The sequence below is a fragment of the Alternaria metachromatica genome (assembly GCF_023757995.1).
Source record: "Alternaria metachromatica strain BMP 0045 chromosome Unknown scaffold_12, whole genome shotgun sequence".
NCBI classification, from domain to species: Eukaryota; Fungi; Ascomycota; class Dothideomycetes; order Pleosporales; family Pleosporaceae; genus Alternaria; species Alternaria metachromatica.
In genome coordinates, this window is record NW_026055503.1 from 333,351 (window position 1) to 347,176 (window position 13,826).

Sequence of the window (13,826 nt, forward strand, 5' to 3'; positions counted from 1 at the left end):
TGGGGCTAGCCCTGGGACCCACTTTCATCACTCTAGTCCGGCGGTGCCTACAAGAAGTCGCAATAGACGCCGCCGACGTCTTCTGGTGATCGCTTTCGAACTCTAACGTGACATCCCTGGTAATGCTTCTTGAAGATTCCTGACAAGCTCGATGCAGGAAACATCAATTATCGAATCTTCACGACCGCAGGGAAATGGATGACTCCATGGAAACAGCAAGATTGAGATTACAACGACCATCACTGTAGTAACCAAAGCCTCCGGTTGCTTCCCACCATGTGGTTTGTTTTCGGTGTATTGAGTGTAGTAATACCGCTATGCTATGTTTTTCTGTACTCCCATATCAGGAACGAAGAATGAGTCTATAAATGCAAAGACACTCGAAACCAAGGATAATGCCTATGATGATAAAGAGGGATAGGGGTATACCAAAAACGCCGATAAAAAAGATCCTAATACCAAGAGTCTGCGGTGCGCCAAGTGTATCTACCGGTGGAATATGCAAAAGTCGATGTCATCGATATAACCGCACAGCTACTCCTGCAACTGGTGCGTGGGGCAAGCACCCCGGCCTTTCTTATCCCACCACTCCTTGATACAAGTCTGAGACACATGTTAGCACCTTACGTTCACCGCACTGCTTAAAGAAAAGACATACCTCATGGAACTTGCACCAACAAACCAACCTAGCCATCTTATCCCCAGACTCAAAGTCTTCCAGGCAGATCGTACACTCGGCCTGTCTCCCCTCTTCATCAACACAGTCCTTCTCAGTCGCGACGTACGGAAACATGCCACGCGCGGCATGGCTCATTCGATTTGCGTTACTGGCGCCTTCACCATTACCTGCACTGCTCATACCGCGGGTGCGTTGAGTGGGCAGGCTGGCAGATGTTTGCGGCGTTAGTGCGGCTGTTGGGCCTGGAGAAGCGGAGTGTAGGGCGATGCATTCTTCAATGTGCTGGGTACGATCTGAATCGTCGTTGTCAGGGCCTTTGGGAGGAAGCTCTTCGCCACAGATTGGACATTCGTCTTCTTCAGGGATTTGGCGGCGAGGCCGGGTTGGCTGGGCATTTTGAGGTTGAAGTGGAGGCGGTACAGGGGTTGACATAGCTTGGCTGAAGGGACTGGTCCCCGAGAAAGATCCGTACCCGAAGTTTACACGATTTTGTGCGTTGCGGGCCCGGTTGTTAGCTACGGTCTGGGAAATGAGAGGTGCGCGGTGATGTGGGTGTTGCTGCTCGATAGCAGATGACGGGAGAGGTGGCAGCCGCCGCTCTCCCATATGCGAGCCCGCATGATAGCTCACTCTCCTACTTTGATTGCTCTCATTTGTGGGGTCGCGTGTGCCATATGCATGGCTCTGGCCTGCACCGCGTGAAGCATCATGTACGCTTGACGACGATCTGTGTGCGCGAGGATGTGGGGGTGGTGGAGGTGGGACCTGTGAAGATCGGGGTGGGATGGGCCGAGAGCCATGACCGAGTGAATCGTATCGTGGAGGTGGGCTGAAGTTTGGATCAGGTACACAAGGATTGCAGACGCGGACTTCCTCGCCTCCGCCTAGCGCTGGGTTGCGGAACGGGCCGAAAGTTGACATGGCGCTCTCGTCTTCTCCTGTCAGATCGACGAAGTTTGCTATACTTTCAGACGGCGGATGCACGATGAACTGGCGTGGAATAGTAATGCGATGTGGCGAGCATGAAGCGCACACGACTCTCCCGCATTTCCTGCGCTTGTTGTCAGTAAACAGTCCAGACGCACGCAACTTGTAAGGATCCAAGCAGACGAGGCACATGATCCCAAACGTCCCATGGCTGACACGACTGCGACGATAGGTCTGGCGGTACGTACCTGCAATGATGCCTCCTAAGTAAGAATGTAAAGGGTTTCTTGCACACCGGACACTGAGAGACTTCGTTGTCCGGCTGCCATGGCGGCAGCACAATATCACTTTGTCTCCTCATGGTGCCTGTGTTCGCTTGTGATGTGACGGGCGGGGTGGGAGGTAATGCGCGGACGGAGGCAGGCGACGAGCCCAACAAGATGGGATCCGCACTCGAGTCGCCCGCGCTTTCCGAGTGCATGCGTATGCTCGACGGCCGCCTCATGGGCGAGTCGGCGGTTGTGAGGCGTCGCTTGCGGTCGGAGCTGCGGGAGGAGGACGAGTCGGTGCGTTGCGAGGGGCGGTTTGGGAGGGTGTATCGTGAGGGAGAAGGGTTCGAGCGAGGTTCGGTGGCGGCAGCGGGGTTGCTATGTGCAGTCGGTGGTTGCTGGTTGGCAGTGGATTCGGTACCGTCTCTCAGGAAGTCCATCCATGTTTCGCGGTCCTGGGCCAGGAAGTGTGATGCGACAACGCCCTGTGAATGGTGTCGGGAGTTGCTGCCCATAACAGCCTCGCGTGGCCCGTCTATGGTGCTGCTTGCTCCGTCATATTGACCGCCGTATGCGTGCGAGTGGTGTGAATAGGGTCCACTCGGGCGTTGATTGGCGTTCGGAGGCATTTGGGAGAGCTTGTGACGGATCGACGCGACCGAAAGCGGAGGGAGCGAGCCAACAGAGGTCAACAGCGCCAAATTCACGCGCGAGTGAGCAACGGCTTATGTGATGGTGAACGGGAGGGGTGCTCTTCGTAGAGAAGGTCGGCCGGCTCACGGCGACATGCCGCCACTTGCTTGGGCGTCTGCGTCGCGTGTGGGCTTTGGCACTCGGAGCGTGGATAGCGCTGCTCGTTTCAGTCAGCCTGGAGCCACAGGGCAGCTATCTTTCACCCGCCTGTAAGTCGCGCAGCGCTGGGTTGCGGTGTAGAGGCCGGAGGTGGGTGGGTCCTGCGCGTCGGCTCGGCGAGGGGAACTCCAACGACTCTGCTGTATGCGCCGCTCGTGAAGGTGCAAAGTCCAGAAGATAGATCAGAGAAAGGCCAGGCGACAAATAGCGCACAACGCGACACGTACTGGTGAGCAGACAGCCGTGGCTTCTAAGCGTGGCCGGCCAATGTTGGAATGCCTCAGGCGCCACTATGCCGTTATCTTAGCGGTTTCACGCGACCATCTGCGCCGCCACGCCTGCCTTAGCCTTGCGAGGGAACAACGGTGCGTCGCCGCCTCTTCGTCGGCCCTCTTCACGTGTCAAAACTTTGGAGCGTCCCTCTGCCATGAATAGTCGTGGATTGACTGAGATTACTATTGTACGTTACTACTTGTGCCTGCGCACTCCGTTCCGCTTATGTATATAGAAAGTATCAAGAAGTATGTAGTGGCCCCGTCTACGCCCAAAAGAGCCCATCGCTCGTGTATCCCAAGCAACGCCATCAAAATCGCTTTTGCACAACTATACAGTAAGGAAACTCGTAAGCGCACGTCTTGCGCCAAGATCAAGATTAAAATGGGAATCTATCAATCCCAATATGGTATACGGGAAAACAGACATTAATGAAATGACTTTTTCATCTGTGGTAGCTGCGCCCACTGTGTTGGGTGCTGCCACTGCGACTACGGTCCACAATCTCTGCCGAAGCCTCAAGGTGACTTCCCGCGTCATAAACGTCACGTTGGACGCTGTCTTTTGTCACATGGTGCTGGACAACACCAGTGCTGAGAGGACGCTCCGACGTTGCACCAATCGCTGGGGGCGCATTCAGTTCACTGACACCGTCGTTACGGTATATGCTCGATGCTGCCGATGGCCCAGGTGAGCGCTCTGGTGAAGGCTCGGTGGATCCAAAGGGTAAGCGAATGGGAAGGCCTCCAGGTCCGCCCGGTTGCAGGTGCTGACTTCGTCTTTGACTACTCGGACTCACTGACGTCGGCACGTCCATAACAGTCGACAGCCGCTCTGGGAGGAGAGCAGCTTCCGTCGACTTCGTACGACGTGAGTTCTTGCGCGGTATTGATGGCACGCGACTTGGAGGTCCTGGTGGTTGCGTAACGCGGGAAGCACGCGACCCAATTCTACTGGGCAGCTCGATTCCGCCAAAACTCTCAATGGGTCCCAGAGCCGGTGCAATAGGCGAAATCCGATTGCCTGGATCGTAATCTCGTTCCTCGTCACTCGTGTCTGAGTCGCTATCGGAAGAGTCTCGTCTCCCTCCAGCCAAGGCAGCCGCTGTCGCTACGCCTGACCCTCCTGATGCGTTCCGAGCTCGCGGAGGTGACTCAGGACTGTCCCGATATGGCTCCTGCACGACTGCTGGCGACTCAGCGTCTTCTTCCACGGCCATCATCTGCGGTGGTATTCGTGTACTTCTGACCACTTCAAATCCCTTGCTCTTTTCCTTCTTCCGCCCACCCAATAAGTTCAAGCTCTTGAACCAACCTGTAGCCGATGAGACAGGACTCATTGGATCCGCAGGCCCTGTCTTCAGCTTTCGCGTAGGCTGAGAAGACAAAGCAGGGCCACGAAGTCCATAGTAAAAGTCTGACTCGCGCACGGAATAGTCGGTATTGTTGTTGTTCCTTCTATCAAGATTTGGGTCCGAGTCGTCTCGATTCAACCGCAGATAGGCTGGGGCAGGTGTTCCGGAAGTACGCGACGGGCCTTCGCCGGCTTTGATAGCTTCAGTGTCCAGATTGTCCGAGTAGGGGGCGTCCACAATGTCTGCACTCCCCAGAGGCGTCTTGCCTGGTGCAGCTGCGGTTAAAGAATCCATGGTATGCTTGCGAGGGCGCGGAGGTCGATAGTATGGATCCGCGGCGTCCATGGTGCCCATCGTTGGTCGGCGAGAGCTCTGGCCAGAAGACCCACCACCTAAGAAAGTGAAGGGCACCGGACCCGATCCTGGAGTTGGACTGACATTTCCGTAGTCGCCCTGACTGAAGCCGTCAAATCCGACACTTGCACGTTGGCTGTCTCGGTCATAAGGCCCATTCAACAGCACGGCTGAACTGGCAGACATACTTCGAGATCGACTGTTCATGAGCTGTATGTTCTTGTTCTCATCGTGTGACAACATGGCAGCGTTCGAGTTCAAACTACCACGAGTGTTTCGATGGACGTTACGTTTCGACAGTTGTCGCTTTCCAAAGACCGCGGTAAGACCACCTCGCTGGTCCGCACCTACGCCACCAAGTCGGGCTGAAACTTCGATGATTGTCTGAAGAGCGTTCAGGAAAAAGCCGAAGACCAAAACGATAGCGTGTAGTAACAGGATGATGTATCCGATCCAGCCTTTGGGTGCTTCATCCACGTCGAGGGAAGGTACGAAAGCTACCGAAAGAAGGACGCAGATGAGTCGGATTGTGGCGAAGAAGGTATGGTACGCATTCATCGAAGTATTCGACTGGAACGGCCGGAAGGCATGTAGAGTAAGGATCAGAATAACTTCGCATATAGCAAGTATGATGATTTGCGCGATGCCAGACGGTTGAATAGCGCCGATAGCGATGCCACGGATGATAGTGAGCAGGACAGGAATGAAAGAGAATGGAGCGGCATCATCCGAGTAGGTGTTGTAGAGTGGTCCATAGGTCAAGACAGTTGGAAGGTCGTCAAACAAATGAGCACGAGGGCGTGTGGTGAAGATGAACCAGAATATCCAGGTAACCGACCCGGCGACGATGATCAGCATGATGACAGCTGAGGAGACGACGGAAGCCGGCGAGCGTGGACCGACTACGAGTTGGAACAAGGACAGCGCTATAATCGGAAGCATGAAGTAGTTGTAAACAACACGGATGATGTTGCCGGCGGTGAAAGACCAGTTCTTCCCAGTTAGATCACCATCTTGCGTGTTGGTGATCCAGCGAAAGAGCCAGCGTATGAAGAAGCCGAGCTGGGTAAGCACAATCACACAGGCTATCAGAACGAGTAGAAAGATGGCCATGCACGCCCATATATCACGCTCTCTACTCATTCCAACGTACTGGCCCAGGCGGTTCAGGCCGTAGGTTCCGTTAGCAAAGTAGATGCCGTCAACAAGACTCTGGGAGCCGTTGCCTTGGCTGACGAAACTCTGATTAAACAGAAGTAACGACCAACTGGCCTGGCTGACGACGGGCTGGAAGTAACCAGGGTAGTTCAGGCTGAGACTTCCTGCCAAGACGATGAACTGGATGTACTGCAAACAATCTCCAAATCCTGGCGTGACCAGCCGCAGGAGGTCCTCATCTCGACCATAGTTACTGGTCCAGCGGAAGATGTTTGACGTTCCCCATGGGCTGCAGGTCGCCGCGAACACGGTTGCAATGGCCACGAGGGCAAGCACAGCAGCCGGAAGGTAGCATATCGCGTCGGATAGCTTTTTGCCGAGGTCTGGTGTGATGTTTGCAGAAATGCAGCCGAGAGCCTGTGCATTGTCGTCACCAGAAACGATGCGCAGGGTTGAGGCCCAAGTCGAGAATGCGTACGAGCTACCGAAGTTGTGTGCGACACTGACAGCTGGTAAGGTCCAGAATTCGCTCAAGTTCCCACCGAAGGATGGAGCCACCGGGCAGCTTGTGTTCAGTACGGACTGACAAAACTGGGCGGCGGGCGCGTTGTATGCGTTGTAGGTCAGGACCTTGTTGTTCCAGAACAGAGTAGTGTAGTGCTTGTGGTTCGGAGCGAGGTTCACAATCTTGCCAAACGTCATATTCGGGTCCTTCCAATTGTCGTCGTTCAATGGTGGGTAGTCACCAAGCTGGGCCTGACCCGAGACATTGCCGTATACGGTGACATTGAGAGTGTGATCCGGACTGAAGTCGGCCCAGACGTATTCGGGGGTGAAGCGGAGGTAGGGCGTTTGCTTGCCGTCGGCCAGGTAGACCCGTGTCAGGCAATCTTCGAAGTTTACGAATACGGCGCTTGCGATTGGCAGGAAGGAGGCTATGGCGAGGAAGACGAGAAGGGGGAAGAATGCGCGCAGGGCCGGCAACGTAGATGCTTTCCGTCTCGATCGTGGGGGCGTCTGTGTGGGTCGTATCGAGGGTATCGTGAGCTGTTCGGACTCAGGCAGCCGCAGCGCGTCATCGCGCGAGGTGGTAACGGCCATCATGACGTCCCCCTCTTCATGTTCACCTTCCAGCCTGCGTCTCAACGCGATCGTCTTGAGGTTGTGTCGCAAAGATAGGCCGGTGGCGGTCTCCAATGGTATGCGTGGGCGTGGCGGTAGAGTTTCGAGGGCGGCGTCGGGGGTGCGGTGGGTGAGCGTAGGTCGGAGCAGTCTGTTGTGGAATGCGTTGGGGCACAGCTGAGGAGTGTACTACGGCGAGCGAGGGTAAGCCTGCTGGCAGTGAAACAGGCGTCAGAGGAAGCTGCGCCGATGAGCTGGCAGGGGCGACGGAACCCGGGCGATCAGCAGCGGCAGTGCATGGACGAGAAGACGATAACAAAGCGTCGTATAGCGAGTGTACGAATCGAAGGCGGGTGAGGTTGGAGAGCTGGAGCCGGAAACCCAAAGCGTTGGTAGTGAAACTCCTGAGGCGAATGTTTACGGTGGGGTGCAGCGGATCAGGAAAGCCAGGCCATGGAAGCGCGACCAACAAGGCGCTAGCTTCGTATACGGTGCACACACGCTCCTTCCGTTTCGACTCGAGGTTGGCCGCAGAGAAGGTGCGGGAATGACTGTTTTCCCAGCGCCGCCACGGCTACGATGCTGGCCTTAGCTGGCTGCACTGGCGAACAGGGCGGCATCCATCGCGTTAACAGCCCGTACTATCGCCAGGCATGGGCGCAACGTCATCGTCATGCCACTAGGGAGCTCTGTGTAAAGGAGAATTAGGGCCTGTTATGCTCAATCGCGATCCGGACGGAGAAGACGCGCATGTCACGGCATGTGATTGGCCCGCAAACACACTTTTAACAACTTCAGAATGCGGAAGTGCCACATCCCTAGCGCTATTGACAGGACTGAGCAATATCAAAAGTCGACATTGCATCACAAGTCCAGTATCAAGGCAAGCTTCCCAGTATTACTACACATCGACGTCTTTAGGCCAGCTGCCGCCCGTCTTTTGTTGAGGCCACCTGCTGATTAACGCGTTGTTCTTGCCTTAGAGCAGTGGCGCAGCCAGCAGACTAAATTTAGCGTCCTGCCCAGCTGTGTCGATCCAGGTTTCATCCCGCATTCGCAGACCACAATGCGAGTCTTCTGCATTAACGTACCTAATTTTTGAACGCGTAGCTCGGTGCGCTTGCGGCTGCTTCTACACAGTGTTTCTCGAGTCAGCAAGACTTCAACCGTTCTCAGCAGGGGCCGTGGTAGTTCTCTGTCTCAAAAAATTGACGTGTCTGTCTGCTTGTTCACATGCAGCATGTTTGACTGGTCAAGAACTGAACGTCAACCAGCCTCATTCACGGCCATTGGTTCTTCCCGGATGTTGGAGAAGCTATGGTTTTCACCCATGTGTATGAATTCCAATCTTAAAGGCTGATCTAGTTGTTCCTCGAAGCCAACGTTCCACACACAATTTCGCTACAATGGGCTTTTCCAGTACTCATGCCATCAAGGTCAGACTGCGAGGATTGTAGCACATTCCTGGCTACGAGTAAAGAGAGCCACGACAAAGATTCGCAAACCATCTCAGATATGTTAATGGAATGGACGTAGAAATGATGGGTTTGGTCGTCCAGTGGGAACGCATTTGCTTGGCGCCAAGCACCGTGAATCATCTCGTCATCCTGCAGTTCATCGCGGTTCTCAAACAGTCGTCGTGAGTTCGTGTGCCGCAACACAGAACCACTGTGACGGCCGCTCGGGTCACGTCTGAACAAATCCGTACTACCCTACACCTTGGCAATCCCTCGCGTTCCTGCCAACCGGATTTCTTTCAGGCCGCGCACCGTCTCAAGCTTCATCTGGCAGGTCCTGCAAATACAACATGCGCGTTCCATGGAACCCCGCTCCTATCAGCGATATCATCGTCCAAACAGCACAAGTCCAACGTCTGCCCAGATGCCGGCTCAATAAAAGTCGGTTAAGCCGTGGAAAGCTTCCTTGGCACATGGCTAATGAGGCAGGTGCGTATCTTCAACGTCTTGGCAGTGATTGTGATGCTCCGCTCCGCATAGTGACGCCGCGCCCGATAACCCGGACTACAAATTATGTCTCAGTAGTCCGGCTTGATCTCACAGAAGTCTCTCCTGCACTTCCGACTTCTTGAATCCGTCTCAAGCTGTGCAGAAAAGATGGCCATCAAGAAGGTGCTCGTGGCCGCTGGCCTCTTGCTGGGGTCTGCTAAAGCCATAACAGTCGAGTAAGTCCAGCCTAATGCTTGCGCACATTCATTCTGACGATACTTAGGGGCATGCTTGCTGCACCTCGCAGAAGCACTGGTAACTTGAGCCCCAAGGGAGTGAGTCGACCAGCTTGTCTCTTATGGTGGCTGGATGCTGACTTTGTAGGACCGTGCTTTGTTCTCCGAGACGAAGTTCAACTGGACGTCTGAAAAGTCCAGCACTTCTTGGTACTTCATTGACACCGAGTCTGGAAACATCACCAAAGCGCCCTTCGGAAGCGATGCCTCGGAGGTTGTGTGGGTCGGTGACACAGCGGACAGCATTCTCTACCTCAACGCAACCAACGAGGAAATTCCTGGAGGTGTCACTCTGTACACTGCTGATCTCAGTGGCGACTCTTTCGAGCCAACTTTGGTAGCATCTCTACATGCTCCTCTTTCTGGATTGAAGGCTGTCAAAACCGAGTCAGGCATCAACTTTGTTGGCAATTGCCTCTCATACGAAAGCAATGGAACCGCATACAACCCCGAACTTGTCACAGCCCCGAAGAGTCTCGGACAGTTATACGACAGTAACTTTGTAAGGCATTGGGATTACTACATCACTGCCGAGCGTGTTGCTGTCTTCAGCGGAGTTCTGAACGGCGGCAACGGAAGCTACAGCTATGGTGGAGAGCTCAAGAACCTGTTGTACGGCATGAACTACACTGTGACGCGCCCAGAGAGCCCTGTCCAGGGTTCCTCAAGCGACCCGGGTGACTATGATCTGTCTCCCGATGGTAGCATGGTTGCTTTCCGTACCAAATCCCCAGATCTCCCCAAGGCAAACTACACAGCTAGCTACATATACGTTGCTCCATTTGACGGATCTGCGGTGGCTGTACCAATTAACGGACCTGGCACTACTGCCCCTGAGACAGCTCAGGGTGCATCTGGTGCTCCTGTTTGGTCGCATGACGGCAGCAAGCTGGCATACACACAGCAAGATGGCATCGATTACGAATCAGACAAATACAAGCTGTACGTTGCGGAGATTGATGGTATGAACAGCAAAGTCCGCTCCGTCGCTGAAGACTGGGATTCCAGCCCGACCGGTCTCCAATGGAGTCCTGATGATGTCGATCTTTGGGTCACTTCCGAGTTGCACGCTTCTGTTCGCTTATGGCTTGTTCCCGAGGACGCGCCAGCCGACTTCACACCCGTCAACTTTACTGGTCCTGATACAGTGCTTTCCGACTTCGGTGTTCTACCCGACGGCAGTGCTTTCGTCTCGGCAGCGGCTTCCTGGACCAGCCGGATGTTCTACAAACAATACCCTGGCCAGGACAAGCATGTTCTCTTCACTGCCAATGAAGTTGATCCAGAGCTGGAAGGTCTCAAGCCAGACTCTGTATCGAATTTCTGGGTCACCAATGATGACGGCGACGATATCCAGACCTTTGTCTTCTACCCCACTGACTTTGACCCAAGCAAGAAGTACCCTCTTGCGTTCGTTATCCACGGTGGACCACAATCCACTCAGGGAGACAACTGGAGCGTGCGATGGAACTTGAGGACCTGGGCGGATCAGGGCTTCGTCGTTACTGCAACGCAATTCACTGGATCGCCATCTTATAGCCAAGCCTTCACGGATAAGATCCAGGCTAATTGGGGAGGAACCCCGTACACCGATCTTGTCAAGGTCTTCGAGCACCTCCGCGACAACGTTGACTATGTTGATACCGACCGTGCCATCGCCGCCGGTGCATCATTTGGCTGCTACATGACAAACTGGGTACAAGGTCACGACCTAGGCCGCGAGTTCAAAGCCCTCGTCTGCCACGACGGAAAAATCAACCAAGTCGGTTCCTACGCCACCGAGGAGCTATGGTTCATCCAACGCGACAACAACGGCACGGTCTGGAACGACCGCGCCAACTACGAACTCTGGGACCCTCTTGCGCATTTCGCCAATGCCAGCACACCCGAGTTCATCATCCACAACGACCTTGATTACCGTGTCGTGCAGGCCGAGGGACTGCAGACGTTCAACATCTTGCAGAGTTTGGGTGTGCCGTCGCGCTTCTTGCATTTCCCTGATGAGGGTCATTGGGTGACCAGCAGGCAGAACAGTCTTCTCTGGCACAAGTCCATCTTCAACTGGATCAGGTACTACGTCGGATTGGACGAGGAGCTGTCTATGGACGGCGTCATCACGCAGTAGTTAGCTATCATGACTTTATAGCTCTTATTCATTCGAATGAAATGCGATAGAAACACAATATCTCATCGCGCACGGCGTGCCTTCTTGTTCGCGCATTGCCGTGGATGAATCTTGGAGAATTAGCTGCTTCAGGCAGGCGCTTTGCTCGGCTTGGTGGCCCATGCGCCAGGTTCTTTCCTCACAAACTATAGAGAGGAAAATTAAACACCTGATTTACAGAAGTCTGTACTACCCTAGGGGCTGAGTTAAGCTCGTGTTTTACCCTAACGTAGAACGTAGACGGTAGCGCGCCTATCCACCTCCTCTCTTGTGTAACGTGCTCAGGAATTCATCTCACCTGGTCATCCCCTCTGGCAACGGGGTCTGATGAGGCCCACTATACAGCGTCGACTGCTCTTCGGCGGTCTGGGACATAATGCTGGCTGATGGAAACCCCTAGATCGAGTCTAGATAGGCATGCAGATGCATAGCCACGACCGTGGTGGCTGGCGACCCCACCTACTGCCTTGATTCAGGCATCCGCTCTCGCGACGTCTATCATTGCTCTCTCAACCCACCCAGCTACGAACACATTCTAAACTCCTACTTGATTTGCACCAAGAGATCTCGACCACATAGCCGTGCTTGTTGTTGTCTTCATTTTGCGCCCCACACATCGTTCATGTTCAGCCTTGTCTGCACCTCTTCGTTGCTACCTTGGGAACCTCCCTGCCACTTGGCCACGCTTGTCATCAACTTGAGACCCAAGCATCCATCGAAATTGTCATTGTCTGTTGACCCTCAAATTTAAAGTTGCTCAGCTAAGATGGCAAACACGATCACCAACTCTCACACATCGAGGCGGCCCAGATCTTTTCGACATGAGCCGCTGGACCAGTCGCAACCTTCCATTAGGCTCATAGAAATTAATCTCGGATTATCAGCAGAAGGACTCGTCGAATGCCATGTATCGCATACAACCATCGAAGCCACATACACCTGCTTGTCTTATCGATGGGGTGATGACGACGCATTTAGCTCAAGAACCATCCTCATGAACGGAGAGGCGTTCATTGTGCGCCAGAACCTCTTCGACTTTCTGCATTGTGTATGCACTTCCCCCGATGCGTCAGAGGACACGAGCAGAAAATACTGGATTGACGCACTCTGTATCCATCAGTCAAATATCTCTGAGCGGAACCATCAAGTTGCTCAAATGGGAAAGATCTTCGCAGGAGCTGAGCGTGTGCATATATGGCTTGGTAGTACGACGCCGGAAGACTTGCGATGCATCCAAACATTTTTTGAAGGACCGAACGAGACCATGACCCTGGATGCTTGGAAAAGGGCAATACGTCATGATATGCTGATGCTTGAATTGAATATCTTCCGCAACAAATATTGGACTCGGGCTTGGGTCACCCAGGAGATTCTTCTAGCTCAATCGGTTCTTGTCCAGCTTAGCACACAAAAGGTAGCGTGGGCAACTATGTTGGAACGATCTCGATACTGTCGCGCGGATTGGATTGACACGGCCTATCGGCGCTTTGCGACACAGCAAAACGACAGTATACGTACGAAAAGTTCAAGTTTGCTGAGCTTGTTGTCGTATTTCGAGAATAGAGAGTGCAGTGTCATTCACGATAGGATATACTCACTGTTGGCTCTCTGTGACGAGCGAGATATCGTCCCCATCTCGTACTCGACAACAGCCGAACAACTAGCTTGGAAAGTTCTGATACAGAGTGACAGTCTGTGTTTCTGTACTGCTGCTACAGTCGCTAAAGAGTTGCGACTAAGAGAGTCCCATTTGAATAGAGAGGTGTATCTAAATATTGAGGTCGAAGACTTCTTAGTAACTTGGATAGACGGTTTTTATTGGTGTTGGCGAGGAGCAATTCCAGGCTCATGGCGGTGTCATCCACAGGGCAAATGTCTCTTTTATTGGACAACTTTGCTATGCGAAAATCTAGGGAAGTACTTGGACGCAAGTACCCCTATGTTAAGTGGAGTACTCAGTCACCATCAAGCCTCGAAAGAAGTACGTGGCGATGAATTCTGGACCGCAGCAGGTTACAGTAGGTCGAGGATGTCAGGAGCGCTATTTGGAGAACGATCGCGAAGGCTTTGCGACCTATTGCAAGGTGTTTCTGAGGAGGACCATACCGCTCCGCGGCGGCTCACCTTGGCTCCAGGTTGGCGTGCCTCTGTGAAAGACGCACAAAGAAACAGATGCATCGTTGAGGTCGATCTATGGGCAATGGGGCTTTCTCATCCTCCACGCTCGCTTTGTTCAGAAGCACGCCTTGGCACTGAGCTTGTCATCACGAAAGTTGATCTCCATCGAGGGCCTTTCTTTGAGGAGGACCTAGACTTTTCTTCTCGAGAAGATTTTCATGAAACTAAGTCGAATAAAATTTGAAGCGATGATGTTCCTTGAATGGATCCAATCCGGCTGTGGCAACACGGAGATTCGAGTTGTGATTTCTGAC

At 53.6% G+C, this 13,826-nt stretch overlaps 2 protein-coding genes across 2 annotated transcripts; one reads left to right on the forward strand and one right to left on the reverse strand.

The window, feature by feature from the left end:
• Window positions 1-3,445: 3,445 nt before the first annotated feature.
• On the reverse strand, window positions 3,446-6,970 carry J4E83_005875 (uncharacterized protein; the record flags this gene model as incomplete). The annotated part of the gene is made up of 1 exon (XM_049332791.1): window positions 3,446-6,970. One exon carries the CDS (start codon window positions 6,968-6,970, stop codon window positions 3,446-3,448), a length of 3,525 nt encoding a protein of 1,174 aa, XP_049188033.1.
• A 2,132-nt stretch (window positions 6,971-9,102) lies between these two features.
• Window positions 9,103-11,355, forward strand: J4E83_005876 (uncharacterized protein; the record flags this gene model as incomplete). Its single annotated transcript, XM_049332792.1, has 3 exons — window positions 9,103-9,170; window positions 9,218-9,269; window positions 9,319-11,355. The coding sequence occupies 3 exons, from the start codon at window positions 9,103-9,105 to the stop codon at window positions 11,353-11,355; spliced, it is 2,157 nt and encodes a 718-aa protein (XP_049188034.1).
• Window positions 11,356-13,826: the final 2,471 nt, after the last annotated feature.